The 19,535-nt window shown below is 38.5% G+C and overlaps 1 protein-coding gene and 1 long non-coding RNA gene across 6 annotated transcripts; one reads left to right on the forward strand and one right to left on the reverse strand.

The window, feature by feature from the left end:
* Positions 1-1,157: 1,157 nt before the first annotated feature.
* Positions 1,158-16,799, reverse strand: LOC114265696 (serine/threonine-protein kinase TOUSLED-like). 5 transcript variants are annotated; one of them, XM_082906554.1, is made up of 15 exons: positions 16,666-16,799; positions 16,317-16,380; positions 15,533-15,950; positions 13,408-13,497; positions 12,898-13,104; positions 11,174-11,224; positions 10,829-10,936; positions 10,684-10,728; positions 10,366-10,478; positions 9,412-9,478; positions 8,369-8,435; positions 2,664-2,761; positions 2,121-2,175; positions 1,761-1,922; positions 1,158-1,490 (listed from the first exon to the last, which is right to left on the reverse strand). In XM_082906554.1, the coding sequence occupies exons 3-13, from the start codon at positions 15,752-15,754 to the stop codon at positions 2,152-2,154; spliced, it is 1,092 nt and encodes a 363-aa protein (XP_082762680.1). In that variant the 5' UTR covers positions 15,755-15,950; positions 16,317-16,380; positions 16,666-16,799; the 3' UTR covers positions 1,158-1,490; positions 1,761-1,922; positions 2,121-2,151. The 5 variants fall into 5 exon arrangements, with proteins under 5 accessions (XP_082762680.1, XP_082762681.1, XP_082762679.1 ...); XM_082906555.1 differs by having other exon boundaries at positions 10,829-10,933; positions 16,317-16,396; XM_082906553.1 differs by having other exon boundaries at positions 16,317-16,396.
* LOC145807758 (uncharacterized) lies at positions 3,668-6,813 on the forward strand. The gene is made up of 2 exons (XR_014351113.1): positions 3,668-4,538; positions 4,575-6,813. It is a non-coding gene; the product is annotated as an uncharacterized LOC145807758 (long non-coding RNA).
* Positions 16,800-19,535: the final 2,736 nt, after the last annotated feature.

Raw genomic sequence — 19,535 nt, forward strand, 5'->3', positions numbered from 1 at the left:
CCCATAAGCCCTACGATAATCTCACATTTCTAAAAGAATATGAATCCCTTGAGAATAAATTTTATAATATTTGAAATTTTATTATTTTTTATCTGAATTTTTTAATTAAACCAAGTGCTCAAATAACATTAACATAATTAATTTTATTATTAATAATGAGATTAATTTGTGACAACATTGACAGATATTTATGTTTGGCAAGTGAGTGTGGCCCTCGCCTTGTTTGGTGGAGTTTTTTTTAAGTTCAAAGCTAATAATTAGAAAGCAGAAGCTAAAAGTACATGTACCCTAATTTCTAAATAATCAGCTTATTTAAGTTATTTCTATCTAATAAACTATAAGTAGAAGTTGCACCAAAACAATTTGGCACAAACTCCCAAATCAAAATAAGCTATAATCATCTCCAAAAACTATAACAAACAGTCGTGAAGCTTTTTTTAAGTTAAAAGCTGATAATCAGAAAGTAGAAACTAAAAGCACCCCTACCCCAACTTTCAAATAATCAGCTTTTTTCAACTTATTTAAGTTATTTCTGTCTAATAAGCTATAAATAGAAACTGCACCAAACAATCTGACACAGACTCTCAAATTAAAATAAGCTATAATCACCCCGTGCCTCATATTGAACACAAATGTCCAACATTCAATGAACATCATTTAACACCTTTTATTTTTAAGGGTAAATTATACTGATCTTCTTGAGAGAAAGTATATCATATTGAACACAAATAGTCCAACATTCAATGAACATCATCTAACACCTTTTATTTTTAAGGGTAAATTATACTGATCTTCTTGAGAGAAAGTATATCGAACCAAATAAATTTGGTATAATTATACTAAATCTCCTTAAAATTTTAATTTACTTGACATTCAGTCTCCTTTTCATCAGTAATTTGTTACAAGTATAAATAAATAAAAAAATTATATTATCATCTCTTATATATTAAATTATATGTTTTATTCTTGTTTATTCTGCGTCTACAAATTATGTGAATTAATTTTGATTACTTTGGTTTTACTAAAAGAAAAATCAATAATTATACTAAACTTATGAAGTGAAGTTTATTGTATTTTTTTAAACCTCACATGATAAAAACCACAAATGTAAAATACAACAAAGAATCATTTAAAAAATTAAAAGAAGACCATACGAATCCCCATGAAAATTCACGTATACATTGAATATAGTAAAACAATGAAGTGAATCAATCCTCAAGATCCAAGGGCTTGAAATATTTGCCATCTATGAGATAAGTACCAATGGTGAGACGAACTGCCCATACATCTTTTGGCTTTCTTGACACAATTCTGCATATATGTATTATTACATCCTTATAAGAATAAGAAGCAAATAATTGAGGTAAATAGGCACAACACATCTGTAATCATGTTCACTTCTTTGTGTATGTAAGATACAGATCTTGAGCAACGGTCAACACATCTGGCCTCTCTGCTTGATTATATGTTAAACATCGCCGAATAAAATCCTGCAGAAAATCAAAGAGATGTGAGGAATTGTATTGAAGAAACTAGTAGACTTCCTGAGCAATTAGCCATGTCAAAGAAAACTATTTTTTTTTTATTTCTCTGTTCCCTTCTTCTTGTCTTTATTTTTATTTCTACCTGTTTTGCCTTTTTCTTTTTTCTTTTTCTTTTTCTTTTTCTTTTTTTTACTTTGGTTGGAAACAGGACACCAAAAAAAAAAAAAAAAATTACTAATCCAAATGAGTGGCAATGAACAAATTGGAAGAACCCACCTTCGCTTCATTTGAGACAGCAGGTCTGGAAGGGAATTCCACCTTGCGAGCTTTGATAATAGTATCTTCGCGTAAAATTCGCTCTTGTGACTGGTCATGCCCAAAAGGACGTCTGCCAAACAGCATTTGGTAAAGTAGAATACCAGCCGACCAAACATCAACCTATTTTGCCAAAAAAATATATAATGTTAGGAATAACCTTAGCCTAAGAAAATGAACTGTTAAATTGAGCATGTGAAACACAGAAATCATTAACACTTCCATCTAAAGGAAGATACTTCAAAGGGGACAACTATTAGGTATCGGGATGCATTGAAAATATAGTCCTCACAAATGAAAATATAGTTCGATTTCACTGACCTTAGAAGATATGAGAGGCGTCTTGCTTAGCTCAAAGCATTCCGGAGGCAGATACCTGAATTTACAGGACAAGAAATGATCAATTGACTGCTAAATTAGCAACAGGTAAGAACATATAGAAAGCGGAAAGAGGAAAGGTACAGAAAAATACAAATCAAAGCTTAAAACCAAGAAGCTGTCTTTGGATGGTACACACTGAATATGTTCTAACTCATAAATGATAAATTGAATTAGGGAAAGAAAAAAAAATAATAAATTTGTATATTAAGGATTCAAAATAAAGAATTGGGAGTGGGGGAGAGAGGGATGGGGATAGAATGACACTTCCATCCTCATCTCGTATACGTTTCATTTCACGTATAAGCCTTCCCTTCTCTAGTTCATATCGATCCCTCTCGCGCATAACGGTCTCTTCCTCTTGAAGGGCATCCATGGCTCAATGAGATAAGTGTTCTTTTTTTTTTTTGCCCCGGCCCCCCTTTTGTGTCTTTAGTTGGGTGGGGATGGGGATAGAATGACAATTACAAAAAAATAGTAACTTACACGCTTGATGCTGGCTAGACAGGATTTGTAGATCTCATCCTGCATAAGAATATCATCTTCCTGAGACCCTGTTTCAGCATCTATTACATCTCCCTTATCTTCAATGAATGATCAACACGGTTAGTGTTCAGAATTTTGCTAAATGACTTACACATGATAACAATTGGGAGTGGGGGAGAGAGGGATATACTAAGAACTTCTTAAATTTGTATATTAAGGATTCAAAATAAATAACAAAACCTTAAACTACCACGATGCAATTATATGCATACAGCAGTGTCTCAAGCCCAGAAAGTGGACAGCCAAATATAATGACATGGCATTGACAATAGGATCAGATTTGAAATGACTCAGAAACCAAGTCAAAAGAGTGATTCACATAGTACAACAGGATCAGCAGACTCAGCACTCTATTAAATTTTTATTATTTTTATTTTTGGCTTTAGATACAGAAACACCAGAAAGTGTCGAGGTAAAACCAAATGCAAGTGCAGTAAATAACAGAGGTCCCAACTAAGGCAAAAACCTATCTTGTAGACATCCCATGTAGAATCTACACATGACATGATAGAAAGGGAGTAACATCCTTTTTTTCTTGTTGGGGGGGGGGGGGGTTTAAATAACTAAGCGTCATGTGCTTCAACTCATGGCTCAGCCTCTCCTCATCCTGAGAAGTACACATAACACATCTAATGCTAGGACTTTGTATAGAAAGGCACTGAAGGAGACCACATCATGTAACCTAGTTCTTCCTTGGAATGCCACATCGAGGTGTTGACCTTGGGCAAACAAAAAATGAGCAGTTCTCAATGTTACACGGTTTAGACCATGTAAAATGGTATAAGAACCTAAGTACCTAGTGATGGGTAGGGTGCATCCTTGGCCTACACGTGGCAGGTGCTGCCGAGTGAGCATGCTCAACCCCAAAAGCTAGCTTTTGAGGTGAGGGTGACACTTGCATATTGCACATTATTTTTGTACCCAATCGATGAGGGACTTATTGATTGATATATATTGATGTACATTACAATGATTCATGATTCCTATATATAGAAGAGGGTGAGTGTGTAGTAGGTAAGGAGTAGGTGAAGTGGAGGTGGTAGTGGTGTAGTGGGTTAGGTTTAGTGGAGTAGGTGAGGTGGTAGTGGTGTAGTGGGTTAGGTTTAGTGGAGTAGGTTTAAGTGGGTGAAGGTTTAGTGGAGTAGGTAGATTTTAACAGCCCCCCGCAAACTCAAGGGGGATAGGAACTAACCAACTTGAGTTTGGAGAGAGTAACAAAACAAGAAAATACATAAAAATAAAAGAGGATAAGAGACACTGTATGGTCGTGTCAGACCGTTGGTGAAGACACTGTATGGGGTGTCATAACGTTGTAGAGGACACTGTATGGTGGTGTCAGACCGATGTAGAAGACAGTTTATGGGGTCATGTCGGACCGTTGTAGAAGACAGTTTATGGGGTCATGTCGGACCGTTTGTAGAAGACAGTTTATGGGGTCATGTCGGACCGTTGTAGAAGACAGTTTATGGGGTCATGTCGGACCGTTTGTAGAAGACAGTTTATGGGGTCATGTCGGACCGTTGTAGAAGACAGTTTATGGGGTCATGTCGGACCGTTGTAGAAGACAATGTTGTGACAGTTTACGGAGTCTTGCTGGACCCTTGTAGAAACTAACCGGAATCAATGTCGGGACAGTTTACAGAGTCTTTGTCGGACCCATGAAGGAGCTAACCGGAATCAATGTCGGGACAGTTTACTGAGTCTTGTCGGACCCATGAAGGAGCTAACCGGAATCAATGTCGGGACAGTTTACAGAGTCTTGTCGGACCCATAAAGGAGTCGCACCCTCAAAAGGTGTGCCCAATCTTTCAAAAGGCGTGCCATCAAAAGGCGTGCCCAATCCATAAAAAGGCGTGCCATCAAAAGTTGCGCCCTCAAAAGGCGCGCCCACTTCATCAAAAGTCGTGCCCGACAGAAAGCGTCGAGCCATCAAAAGGTGAGCCGGAGACGCGGCGAGGCACGTGAGCGACAGAGCGGCATGTCGGCCGCGTCGTCTGTGTCAATATAAACCAATGCGGAGGCGGAGGAAACCAAACCAGACTGAAACCTCTGAACTTGTTATTCTGAAACAATCTGTAAATACTCTGTATCCAACCCTTATCGGAAACACTCAGCAACCCAAAAAACATGGCCTCTTCTTCCCGTTCAGCTACCCAGAATATGGCCTCTTCATCCCGTGGTCTACTCACTCTCTTTCCCGACCTCAATGAGTCAACAAGAGAGAGAACTGGTGCGGTGGCCAGTGAACCTCAACCAAACACCTCTGTGTTTGCTCCGTTGAACTTTCCGATGCGGTCGGTGGAGCATAAAATGGCGGTGCAAACTGATATTGAGGCCAATCAGTATACTCTGAAGTCATGTGTGGAAACCATGACTGCGGTCACAAACTTGTCGCACCGGCTGCAGAGCAGGACAAATGAGGTGCAACAGTTAAACTCCCAGCTGGCTCTGCTCCAACGCATGTATAAGGATGCGCGAGCAGAGATAAGTGTGCTGAAGGCAGAAAACAAGGAGCTGAAGCGGAAGGCCACCGTGATGTTCCGATTCGGAGGTCCGCCATATGCTGCAGTGGAGGAGCAAGGAATAGTGATCGTGCCCAGTGGAGTGGGAAACACGGAGGCAACACCGTCAAGGGCCGCCCAGGACGGAGGCAAGAAGAAAAGACCGGCGGAATAGGCGAAGAAGTGAGGTCGGTTGGTGGCCGTCTTGGTGTTGTGTTTTGGTTTGTTGTTGTTGTTGTTGGTTTTTTTTTTTTTTTTTTTTTTTTTTTTTTTTTTGGTGTAAAATTGTGATCGGGGTTGATCCCTAATATAAATAAAACAAAGTTGTTGTGCAAATCTGTATTGTTGGTTTTTTTTGTTTTTTTTTGTTTTTTTTTTTTTTTTGTTAATATATATATATAGGAAAAAACGAAAATGATAAATACGGGGATAAGAAGAAAAAGAAAAATAACTTGTCAAAAGGTTGAGGGACATGCCATGTGGGTGGATGTTTTTTTTTTTTTTTTTTTTTTGATTACGAAAAAAGGAAGATAAAATAAAATAAATAAAAGGAAAGTGGGGTGCAAAAGGTGATTAAAAGAAATAAATAAAGAAAGAAGGTGATGATGGATATGGGTATAGATGTAATAAAGGAATGAAAAGAAAGAAATAAATAAAGAAAGAAAAGAAGAAAAGAAAATGGGTTTGGACTATGTGCTGCTGTGTGTGTCCCCTCCATGTGCTGTCTCCTCCTGTCATCATACGAAATGGTGGGAAAGTTGACAAATTGGTGGGTGTCATTTATAATAATGGAAATAAAGGTGAGGTAGTGGATGTGTTTGGGAACTGCGTGGAAAGAGAGTGCAGAAATTTAGTGGTCGCCTATTCAGATATTAGAATACGAACCACTAGTTCTCACAACATCAAAAGACCAACAGTAGCCTCTCATTCATTTGCAGCTGCATCCTCTGATGGAGTGTTCTCTCCTTCACCATCTGACGGACCACAAGGCGATTTCCGGTATCGGGTTTGCTGTTGTGTTGGCTGCAGTTTAGGTTGAAGTGCCTTGAGTGGTCCTTTGGGCTTCTCTCCACCTTGCTTCCCCAGAGCCCAATCAGCAGAGTCAAAGTAAGCACGTTCATGGTCCTTACAAATAAGTGGTGGTTTCTTGGGCCCATACTTGCTCTTAACAGCTTCCTCCTCCTGTTGGGGTGATGGCATGGCCTTTTCAGAGTCCTCTGGGACATCTTCATCCACACCTTCATGCTCTTTGACATCTTCCTCCTTGCCTGACATAGTGTTCTTGCATCAATCCAATGTACAGCAGCGGTAAAAACAAGCTCTCGAGAGAAAGGAGAGAGAGCTTAGAGATCTCTTCTTGCAGAGTTACGGCTGTGGAGAGTGGAAGGTATGTGTAGAAAATAAGCGGAATAGATTGAGGTCCGGCGGACGGCTAAGGTGAGGTTGCCGCCCGCCGGTGAAGCGAAAAATACTAGGTTCTAAACCTGCTCTGATACCATGTAAAAAAAATATTGATATAGAGAAAGGAGAGAATAAATTGTATGTATTATTGATTGATATATATTGATGTACATTACAATGATTCATGATTCCTATATATAGAAGAGGGTGAGTGTGTAGTAGGTAAGGAGTAGGTGAAGTGGAGGTGGTAGTGGTGTAGTGGGTTAGGTTTAGTGGAGTAGGTGAGGTGGTAGTGGTGTAGTGGGTTAGGTTTAGTGGAGTAGGTTTAAGTGGGTGAAGGTTTAGTGGAGTAGGTAGATTTTAACAACACTCAATAGGGTCAACGTGTAGGACATGAATGTATAGGCATGGTTCTACTTCCATCAGTCTGAGGCTTGTATGGCACTGCATTTGAGAGAGTCATTCAAAGGAACAGCTGCTTGTGTTGGACTTGCGGGTGCGTCGGTTGATTCAAATTGTTAACCCAAGGGCATTCAGATTTGAGTTTTAGGGCTCCCTTTGCATCTGTGGTGCGCAGGATAATTGGTTTTATTGCTCTTGATGAGTGGAACAAAAGAACGAATTGTTGAAGTTTTCCAACAGATGAGGAGGGGGGCACTTTAGAGAGGGACGAGTTTAGAAGGAGAAAAAATAATGAATTGTTAAAGTTTTCCTACTGATGATGAGGCTGGAAAAATGGCTAAAACTTCAGTAACCTGGGAAAAGAGTTGAAGCAAAGTCCTACAGCAATCAGACCCAACCAGGTGAGCACATACAAGGTAGCTTCAGCTATTGAACATGAATTAGAAAGGGAAGCCAAGTAGGGCTATGAGAGTAGCAAAGCAAACCTTTTCCCATGCAGTAGGGAATGCTCTAGAATGCATCAGGTCATATTGATTCTGATAAGGAAGAGAATACAGAGTGGCACATGAGTAATTGAGCTTTAAAAGTTGGTGAAAAAAGGGACTGCACTGGACAGGTCTGAAATGACTGACATGATAGGAAATTTGGAGGGACAGGAAAGTCTATTGAGAGGATTGCAGATTGAAGCTTATCATTGACTGATGAGATGTGTGCCACTGACACCTAGGGGCTGCACACTTGAGGTTGGTTAAGGTGGGTCACAGAGAGAAAAATAAGGATGCAACAGATTGAGCAATAAGGAAGAGCAAGCACTTCAATCGAAATAAGGATGCATCATTAAGAGTATCTCTTCTGCTGTTAAGGAATTGTCTGATTTTATAGAAAATTATAGCTTGTTGACGTTACACGAAAGGGAAGAAGGGTGAGGTTTACTTAGTTCAATAATTAGGAAGCAGTCTTGATGTCAAGGTTTGACAGGTTTTAATCTCTATTACTGGAATATGTGTTTTTCAAATGTCACAGTCCCACTTTCCTAGAAAAATGTTTGGCAATGCTTCAATTGTGTTAAATGGTAATACGAAGCAGCCTTCCAGGTTTGAAAACCCGGATGAGCAAAAAAGGAAAGGTTTGAAAACAGGGATTTAAAATGGATGGCCATGTTGGTTGGGAGAGATTTTTTTTTTTTTTTTTGATAAATCATGTTGGTTGGGAGATATGGAGTGAAGAGTACTGCACAAACAAGAGTAGTCAAAAATTCGAAGTTTGGAATTGGCCAAAGAAAATACAAAAGTAGTCAAAAAGTAGCAACAATCAAATTTATGAAGATTCAAAAACAATTACCTGTCGGTCGTTTCTTCAATGATTTTCGCTGCCGCTCAACAGCTTCCTTTATTTCTAATAAATGTTTCTATAAAACAAAAATCACATCAATGTAAATTCTATTAGAACAATTTCATGGACTTGGATCATTGAATTTAAGCACTTCATAAATCAAGGTCAGATAAAAATCTTTCCAGTATTATGAAATTTGAGTTTATTGTGCCACCAAAGTTCATAGAGGAAGCAGTGAATCAAACTAGGTCACACAAAACCATAACATACTCTGTTGGCAGTGAACACTCAAGTTGGAAAGTACAGTAAGTAGGATATGTGACAAACGAGAATGTGTAATGAAAAGGTCAAATTCTTTACTAAAAGAAATACGGCCAGATATTTCTTATCCAACAAGAATTTCATATTGATACTTCCCCCACTAAAAAACAAAAGAAGCCAAGTCCGTCCATATATATATTAATCTTTGTCTAGGGGTATGCTCGTGTGATCTAGAGTCATAAGATTAGAGAAATTACAGGATTTTGGAATCATGGACCTCAAATTCCATCAATTCCTAAATCTCCTGTGCTTCTGATTTTAGAGTTTTCACGTTAATTTTTTTTAATTTCTACTATAGAGCCTTTGACAGAGCAAAAATAAAAAATTTGATTCATGCAGCCGATCCCACCTAATTGGACACAAGGCTTTAACTTGGTTCAGTTAAAGTATGGAGTCAATACATTGACTATTCTCACTTAACTCAAAATCCAAATTTAATTTGCCAATTGGGTATGGATTATGGAATTAGATTTCTTAGTATGTGATCCAAATTAGATTTCTTAAGCACAAATATGACTAATAACTACACACATGCACAGCATAGTTTTATTAGATATAAATAAGTGGCCAAAAATTACAAAACCTATGGAACTACAGAAAGCCCTCATTTAGATTTTTTTTCGTTTCGGGCCCCAAAAAAGGTTTGAGTCATCCCACGCAAGTACACGAAATTTAAAGAGCCAGGACATTACGATGGTCGCTATTTCATAACAAAATACAGAAAAACATACAAGATGAGAATTGAGATCCTTAAGTGCTTGACCATCCTCCCATGTCTCAGATATGATAGTTCCAGCTCTGCAATTTTATTAAACAAAAAATTAATATCCAATATAAATTGACAAACAACAAAGGAAAAGATGAATGGAATTTTTTTAACTCAAACATCAAGAGTTATAAAAAGTTCTGCGGTGGCAACATCTAAACAATTAAGGGCTTCACATAACTTCAAATAGTATCTCTCATTGGGTAATTACAAACAACTGTTTAGGATAACACTATTGACTTGATAAAATAGCAAATTAAAAAGCATTATCCTATATATCAATTGCCATCACCAAAACATGAAGGCATATTTGAGAGCTTCTAATCCCATTCAGACAACCAAAAACATCCAGAAGCATACACAATTGAATATAGCATATTTTTGCAATATACATGGGTAAAGAAACAGATAGCATACACAATTGGTTTGCATTGAATTTACTTCCGGAGTGTATACTTGTGCCCTTTATGTGAAGAAATGCGTACAACACATGTTCAATTATTTAATTATAGAGATTGCATAAACATTTATATCGCCTTTATTTTTTTTCCTTCCAAATATTTTCATGCGTTTCCAAATTTTTTATCATTTCCCTTGTGTTTCCAAAACGAAATGTTTCTGTTTCCAAGCTGACTGAAACGACACACCAAAACGAAATTTTGATCCTTGGTATATGAAAGAGACTAAGTCTGACAAGTTTGAACAATATAACATAAATTATTACAATCCAGATAATTCAAGTCACCATCTATTTTCAACAAGAGAAGAAATATTTATTAGCAACTTTCCTGCGTGTTTTCTGGAGGTCAGTTTCCTCCCATGTCTTCGTTTCTCCATAAATTTGTGGGAACCAAATCGAAGGAGAATGATTTATTCTGAGTATTTCTTTACTGAAAAACAAAATGAATATATGTGGTACCTGATTACACCCACACTACCAAGTCTCAAAGAGTCCTGGCGTACTTTCAACCTAGCTTCTTGTCTCTCAGCTTTAGAAACAGATATCAACAGATCAGACATTATCTTCATTCTCTGCATCAAAGAAGGAAGCAATAACTATCAGACTGACAAACCAATCAAATACCTATAGCACATGAAAAACAAAGAAAGCAAAAGCTAATACATCAAGTGTTTTAAAAAGCAGATTGGTTATGCAAATAAATCAAACAGCCAAACACAACACTGAAGAATGACAATGCTATTGATTAGAGGGATCATAAAGATTTGAAAAGCATACCTTTGGCTTCATTTGCTGGTCATAATCTTTAAGGTCCTTCAGTTCCTGTGAAATTCAATAACGAATATGAAAACAGAGATCACCGGTTGAAGTGAACAAAGTTTCTCAAAACTGAACACTGCAAATGAGTGAAGGATAATTATACCTTTTCTAACTGGTGGCATAGTTGCTGATAATCAGCGGCCTCTTGACGGGATTTCTTGAAGTCCTCCTCTAATGCTGCAACTTTTGCACGTAAAGAAGTGATCTCCTCCTAAAGTTAGTTGACAACAGAAGCATACACGATCATGAGAAATCAAAAGCTTACTGCATCTACTGCAAGAATACCTAAGGCAGTAGGATTATCCTATCTAACCATCTCCAAAATAGTAAGAAATAAAAACAAAAACGGACATTATGCAGCAGAAGATTTTTCTTTCAATTCCCCTTTTTAGCAAATCAAAGCTCCTACCAGAAACAAATTTCACCATAAAACAATGAAACACAATACCTCTAGTGAAGAGCGGTCATCACTCCCAATTTGTTCTTTGGACCAACCATCCTGCAAAAGGGGGGAAAACAAAGGGAAGACAGCAAATGGATTACCACCATAAAAATCACTTGATGTTGCTGCTAACCATAAAGTCACAAGCAAAAGTCATCCTTTCACGTCTTTCTGCACTTGCAAAATAAACCTAGTTTTATCAAACAAACAATAACAACAAACACATAAGACAAACATTAATCGCCTTCAGAATCTTTCAGGTATCAGTATTTCTCTATACCACATAGGATGCAGCCTTAGGAAGAACGACAGTATTCTTCACCAGCCTTAGGCATTGCCAGCCAATGCCTAGTTGATGCATACAATTTGAGTTTAATACATAAATTACAAAAAAGGACATGTGTCTCAACAACTCAGAAGGACGAAGGTGTATCATGATGCTTGTCTCGGTAAGATATTGTGATGCACTTATCTTTGGTTTGATACTGTCACTTAATGCTTAGGCACCTAGAAGCACATTCAATGCATATGATAGCATGACTTATCAATATATAATTACTTTTTTTAATAATCCGGGGGATCTCCAGCCCAGCACATATGGGCCCATTAATTTTTTAACTTACCAAGATATATATCTCTAATTATAAATACTAAAAACCAAACTAATCCTTGTGTCCTTACCGTGGAATTTTCAACAAAAATGAAAACACCAACCAGCAGTGATCTCATATCAAAATTTACGTAAAGCTGGTGGAAAAATAGTTCATGGGATGGATAAAATTAAAAGATTTCAAAATTAGTCAAGGCCACTCTTAGGATACTGTCCATATTAATATTCAAATATTATACAGTAGTGGCATGGAACAATCTAATAGATGTGGACTTTTTCTAATTTGTGTATCTTGTGACATTTTTTACCACGTTATATGCAGTAAATTACATTCTATTACCAGTGTTTTATTTCAAGGAGGATTTCAATGAGTATTTATGTAGTACCTTAATAGACATGATACAGATGATATTATTTTGCAAAAACAACTATCTTATCCCCAAAAATTCATTACTGCGACCTTCCATGTATGTAAAGTTATACAGAATTCTACTCCTTAATTCAAGAATAAATAATCAACATTTATTAACAATTCTAAGTGTTGTATACTCCATAGCAAACTCTCCTCGCCAATGCCACAATAGTATAATGATGGCCAAATGGCAATGTCACATGCAGGAATCAGTTCTGAAGGGAAATGATTACAATTGAACAGCTACTTGCGAAGAAAATATAAATCAATATAGTCTAAATTGGGCCATATACTAAGTCAGCACACAAAATAATGATGACAAAAAATGGAGGATAGGATATCAATCATCCACAATTCATTGTCTGGTCTTCACAATAATTTAGGCCCATTTCTTTCTAGATCAGCAAATATTTTGGGACATTCTTTTTATTATATTATAATGCCTACATTAATAATTTGAAGGTTTCTGCATAACACAGTGAACAAATGTAACAGTGCCATATCCAACAGAGCTTACAGGCGTTAAGCTCATATGGTACTACAATTACTAGCAACCAAGTATCAACGTCTTATGGTACTCCACTGGGCCCAATCACAATGTAAAAGGGCATCCCCTGCTGCTATGTTTCACAATTCCATATGAGCAGCAGCAGTAGTTGAAGAAGATACGGAAAGAAATCGGAGAAAGTCATGTTGTACAGATCATACCTTATGATGCGAGTTGATAAGCTGACCATTTGATGGTGAATTAATTGGAGGAGAAGTTTGTGTTTTCGCCTGACCATTAACTCTGGAACCACGGCCCCTGCCTGAAGCAGCATGCCCCCTACCACGGCCTTGTCTTCTCCTATTCACATCTACACCTGGCTTGGGGTCTGTGGTTTCCACAACCTTTTGTCCTATGTCAGCCACAGCCTGATTCATTCATATGTAAGCATCACTATGCTATCGTTTCATTAAAATAAAATCTAAGAGAAAAAATGCAGAAATAACAGCTAATACCAAAGAAGCCATGCCTAAGAAGAGTACCGGTAAATGATAGCATATCAATATCAAACATATCATAAAATTACCGTTACGTGTTCAAAAAACATAGACAATAACAAAGGCTGAAAAAGTAAAAGATTATAAATGGCTAGAAAAAAGGTTTAATACTTGAGACAGATATCACCACACTGAAGCTCCAATCAAGCAAACAATTGCTATATAGAAGTCTACCTCAACATGTTCAGAAGCAGATGAGTTGTCATCTTCTTCAAGTTTCCGGCGCTTTTGAGTATTTGCTTGTATGAGATACGCCGTTCCATTCTATCATAAGAGTAAAAAGACAATGTTGTTGAATTCAAAAAGAAGGAAAAAATTCAGAGATTTTTAAAAAGCACGTGAACCATAATGCTTCGTGAAAAAAAAATAAAAATAAAAATAAAAAATCAGGTGAACCAGACCGTAAATCACAGCAACTAAAACACAAAATCTGTTTCCGAAAGAGGAAATGCAGAACTTCTAATTGTGAGATATTATTACTCCAACAGTCCACGAATCTAGACAAGACAACTCATTAAAATTAAAAAAAAATGTACAGAAACACACAAGCATGCACTGACACATACAAGTCGAGGGTGAGTGCATCATCACCTGAAATGAAACAGTTCTTTAAATACACAAAAGCTCACAGAACTTCCACAGATTAGTTATATTATTGGCAACAATAAATTCCATCTCTATCATTATTTATCAATCCTGCCATTTTTTTTCACTCCATTTTTTCTTGTTTGTCCTAATAAGATATAATTTCAATCATTTGGTGTGTTTACTAACCTTCTAATTCTTTCTTGGACAATTTTGCTACAATTTTGCTACAGGCATTCCGCATTGTATTGTTCATGCAAGCATACATTTCCCAACTATTAGTGGTTGATTTTAAAGAAATAAGCAGAAAATGTGAATGTGCGCTCGGACATTCTTGTGCTTATAGTTACCTTTTATTCATGGATGCAACCTTGCATATCTACATTCACTCACAAAATCCAACATGTATCCCCTTCAACCCCATACTTGGGTTTTGAAGCCAAGTAAGAGAATAACTTCAAGATGACATCTTACTAACAGCACATAACACATTCTAACTCAATCTCGTAACGGACTATATGAAATTCACAAATCAATTTTTCAATCCTAAAACTTGAATTAAACATATAGGCTTGCCTGACCAAGAACAATCTACTAGTGAAACCTTCCTGAAAAAGAGAAAGTTAGAGCTACGTTGATAGCACAAATTAAAAGCTCGCTCTTGAAGTCGAACAAGTTAATGTACTTCCTTGCCATTATACCCCCGATGGGTGACAAGCTGCCATATAAAATTCAGATATCAATGACTGCATAGTTACCTGTTGTGTCAATTTGAGGATCAAAAAATTATATTCAATTTAATCTGTTTGTAACAATTTCAAAGTCACCAAGTATTTTCCAAAATTAATCAACTCTCGGATTCAGATTGAACCTGGAATTGGATTCATACGAACTTATCCCTAAACTGGATTTCTCCTCCAAACAGGAAAATTGATTATAACAATTCAAAAAAAATAATGGCTGTTTCGATATTTAATGCTAATTAGCTAAAATTTGGGTCATTCCCGAAGTTGTAAGACTCGACTAAAACATTAATGCAACATTTTTTATGGTCCATATACTGTCAAATTTGGACCCCACAACCCGTTAAGATTTGGAATTTCGTTTTTGCTGTTAATTCGCGGCTTTATCAGATTACTGAACTAGCATCATAAACAAACTAAAAACAGACCACATTACATCTCAAGCATGTGCAAAAGATCAAAACAACTACAAACGCAAGTGTACAAACAGAATTCAATAAATTAGATTCAATTTGATTCTTCATTACAATTTCAAAGTCACCAAGTTTTTTCCCAAAACTAATCAAACCTCAGATTCAATTGAACCTGAAATTGGATTCATACAAAGTTTATCCATAAGCTGAACTTTCCAGCCAAACTTGGGAAATTGATTATAACAATTCAAGGAAAAGAATGGCTGTTCAACTTTTAATGCTAATTCAGCTAAAATTTGGGTCATTCCAGAAGTTGCAAGATTCAACTAAAACATTAATGTAACATTTTCTATGTCCATATACCGTCAAATTTGGACCCCGCAGCCCGGTTAAGATTTGGAATTCCGTTTTTACCGTCAATTGGCAGGGTTATTATCATGCCTATTACTGAGCTAGCAATCATAAACAAACTCAAAACAGACCACATTACATCTCAAACATGTGTGAAAGATCAAAACAACTACAAATCCAAATGAATAAACAGAATTCAAGTTTCACATCATCATCAGAATCGCTTGAAGGCAAGGACTCGGACAAATTCTCTGCAGTAGCAGCAACTCCATACTTCGCCACACACAGAGCAGCTGGCCAGGTGGCCTGCGCCGGGGCAGGCGCAGCTGAGGGAGCTTTTCCAACCATCCGAGCTTCGAGTTTTGCAATTTTTGTGGGCAGAGACTGATCGGATTGGTTTGAAGAGTTGGAAGAGAAATGCAAAAGCATGTCCAACCCAGAGCTAAAATTTGGGTCATGATCATGCTCTTTCTTTACGTTTTCTACATTAGGCAGGGCATTGAGAGTGGATTGCGTCACAAACTTACTCTAACTGAGGCTGCTTTCTTTGTGCATATGCTAGCAGCTCAGTTAGAGGTTCAAAGAACAAGTTGTCAGTTGTGGTAAAAGGACCTGCTGCAATAATCTGTTTAAGATTCCAAAGACATGGACAAATGCAATATTAGTACAAAGAGCTTAAAAAGATTACCAAACTTAACCTAATATTAGACATAGCATATTCCAACTAATGGCTTTGGATTTCAAGTAATAAATACAGCAATGAGACTATCTGCCCAAATCCCAATATGGGTTGCATGCTCAAAGTGGGAAGTTAAGGTTCTTTTTTCATGATATGAAATTTCAGAAGTTAACTTCATGTATAGTACCATGTTTAGCCTCATGTGGGATGAGAATCAAAATTGTAAAGCTTACACAATTAATGCAGGAGGCAACACAACATTCCTGATGAACGCCTAGGGGGAAACTAATGGACAAGACCAATAGTCTTTACCTGCTTTGCAGCAAGACAGGCTTCTCCTTCAAACGGCCTTCTTCTTCACAGCAGATCATGCCAACTGCAAATACACTTTTCTGAAATAATAGGTTCCATGAGAAGCATAGATATGTTGTTTGATTAGCATACAAACTCAAATCAAAACTAAACCATATTAAAAAAATGCCATAACAATTTGGGAAGTGCTCTAGTTGTACCTGAATTTCCATTTTTTATTTTCTTTCAAAACTACCCCCATTTAAAGGCTCTCTCCCACTCCTCACACCAAACAGTGTAAATTCTCCATTTTTTAAGATTGCAAGTGTGTGCGGATAAGAGAGAGGTAGAAATGGAGCAACTATATTACCTGTGAAGCAACTGTAGGGTCAATTGCTTCCTCAAACAGACCAGAAGCAACAAGTGCTGTTGCATGCTTTCTAATGGTTCTGGACCAAGTGTATCAGATCTATCTGTTGGAGTGCCAAGAAACCCCCCCCCCCCCCCCCCGCCCCGCCCCCGCCCCCCCCCCAACCCCCCCCCAACCCCCCCCCGCCCCCGCCCTAACCCCCCCCAACCCCCTCCCCTCCCGTCACTCACGTCACTCCCGTCACTCCCCTCACGTCACTCACGTCACTCCCCTCCCCTCACTCCCGTCACTCACGTCACTCCCGTCACTCACGTCACTCCCGTCACTCGCGTCACTCCCCTCACGTCACTCCCGTCACTCACGTCACTCCCCTCACGTCACTCTCCTCACGTCACTCACGTCACTCCCCTCACGTCACTCGCGTCACTCCCGTCACTCCCCTCACGTCACTCCCGTCACTCCCCTCACGTCACTCACGTCACTCCCCTCACGTCACTCACGTCACTCCCCTCACGTCACTCCCCTCACGTCACTCACGTCACTCCCGTCACTCCCCTCACGTCACTCACGTCACTCACGTCACTCCCGTCACTCCCCTCACGTCACTCACGTCACTCACGTCACTCCCGTCACTCCCCTCACGTCAATCCCGTCACTCACGTCACTCACGTCACTCCCCTCCCCTCACTCCCGTCACTCCCCTCACGTCACTCCTCTCCCGTCACTCACGTCACTCCCCTCCCCTCACTTCACTCCCCTCCCTCCCTCCCTCCCTCCCCCCTTTCGGCCCGCCCTCCCCTCCCCTCGCTAAGAGTGATGTGGAGAGATGAAAGGTTCAAGGAAGCTGCTTCAACGGGTGATCATCAAAGCACCTATGAATGTGAAGACGAATCCAGCAGTGACTTTCTGGGAAATGAGGTGGGTTTCAGAGAAAGAATAGGATTTACCGGTGGAATCAATGATGAGACAGGGTCTGTCTAGGAATTAAGAGAGGTTTTGGAAGCAGTAAATGTGGAGGTAGGTGGTTGCAGATGGGAATGTTAGGAAGCTTTGATTGGAAAACATGGGTTTCGGAAGATGAAGACAATTGTTTGTGCGGCGGAGGAGGAGAATGAGAAAGCTTTGGTTTTTGTGTTTCAGCAGAAGCCACAGACAACATTGTTGCCCTGTCTCTTTCAACGAGAAGAAAAAGCGAGAAGAGAAGAAAAAGCGAGACCGCTCCCTCCATCCCCCTCCCCTCGCCTCCCTCCCTCCCTCCCTCCCCTCCCCTCCCCTCCCCTCCCCTCTGCTATCAAAGCTCCCTCCCCCTCCCCTCTCCTCCCTCGGCATAGGTGGTGGTAGTGGTGTTGGAGGAGGCGTTGGTGGTGGTGGTGGTGGAATAGGGGAAGGTGTTGGTGGTGGTATAGGTGGTGGTGGTGGAATAGGGGGAGCTGTTGGTGGTGGTGGTGGTGGTGGTGGTGGTGGTGGAGGAGGTATTGGTGGTGGCGGTGGTGGGGGTATTGGTGGGGGCATAGGTGGTAGTGGTGGTGTTGGAGGAGGCGTTGATGGTGGTATAGGTGGTGGTGGTGTTGGAGGAGGTATTGGTGGTGGCAGTGGGGTATTGGTGGGGGCATAGGTGGTAGCGGTGGTGTTGGAGGAGGCCGTTGGTGGTGGTATAGGTACTGGCGGTGGTATCGGTGGCGGTGTAGGTAGTGGTGGTGCTATTGGAGGAGGTGGTGGTATAGGTGGTGTTGGAGGAGGTATTGATGGTGGCGTTATCAAAACTTTCAATTGCTGCCCCTCCCCTCCCCGATATATATATATATATATATATCTATATAGGCGGGAAGCTGATGGAAATAAAACTCAGAAAAAACTAAATAAATAAATTTCACTCAATTTAGAATTCCCTACCTATGCTCAACTATTCTTTTTTTAACATTATTTCTTTCTTTTTTTGTTATGCTCAACCATTCCTTTTTAATATTATTTCTTTCTTTTTTGTTGCTGGTGGTGGTGTTCGAGGAGGTTTTCTTTTTAAACTGACATTTCAGTTTTTTTGTTTCAAATCATTTTTCTTACAAGTAATTGTTTTTCAATTAATTTTGATTTGCATATACTAATTTTCCACCTACAATTTTTTTAGGTGAAATAAATACAAATGGCCATTCAATTTTTTTAGTTTTTTTTCCAAAAAAATAAATTTGCTATTATTGTATTACTAATTATTTTGTTTTCCAATTTTGTTTTAAAATACTTTTTTTGTCAATACATTGTCTTGTCAAATATAACAATTTTGAACTACATTTCTGTTTTTTGTAATTAGTAGTTTTAAATATTTTGTTTCGACGTAGAAATTTTTCAAATTAATTTATTCATAAATTTGTTTATTTACAATTTTTTTTTAAAATGATATTGTGTATGTTCGCAGTATCATGTGGACATGTTCGCATTATCACAATTTTTTTTAAAAAAATTTTTTTTTTTTAAATCAATTACCAACTGTAAGTAATAATTTAGACAGATCTTTGTGTTCAAGAGCAAGTATGATGTCATAATTTGTCTTCTATTATTTTAAAATTATACTACTTTGTTAAATGTTTAAAATTTTTACCAGGTGTGGGGTGCGGGAAACGATGTTTAGGCTCGGTTGTCACGTAGTGCAACATCCTGCTATCGTGCATGCTCCCGTCCCAACCGACTGACACAAAGGTGAAGCACAAATCAAACTCGCATACGGCTAACGTTATTTCTTTTTTCCTTAGTCATTTTTTTTTTTTTTTATTCTTTTCCTTTTAATTCTCAACTATTCCATTTTAACATTATTTCTTTCTCTTTTTTTGTTGGTGGTGGTGGTGTTGGAGGAGTTATTCCTTCTTTTCTTTTCATTA

This window comes from Camellia sinensis, chromosome 14 (genome assembly GCF_055761805.1).
Source record: "Camellia sinensis isolate YWXY chromosome 14, ASM5576180v1, whole genome shotgun sequence".
In the NCBI taxonomy this organism is placed as follows: Eukaryota; Viridiplantae; Streptophyta; class Magnoliopsida; order Ericales; family Theaceae; genus Camellia; species Camellia sinensis.

Coding starts and splice junctions, on each gene's coding strand:
- LOC114265696 (XM_082906554.1), bottom strand. CDS start 15,754: ATGCTTTTGCATTTCTCTTCCAACTCTTCAAACCAATCCGATCAGTCT. Junction 13,105..13,407: donor CTGCTTCTGAACATGTTGAG/GTAGACTTCTAT, acceptor TGAATGAATCAG/GCTGTGGCTGACATAGGACA. Junction 8,436..9,411: donor AGGATCTCAATTCTCATCTT/GTATGTTTTTCT, acceptor TTTGTTTTATAG/AAACATTTATTAGAAATAAA.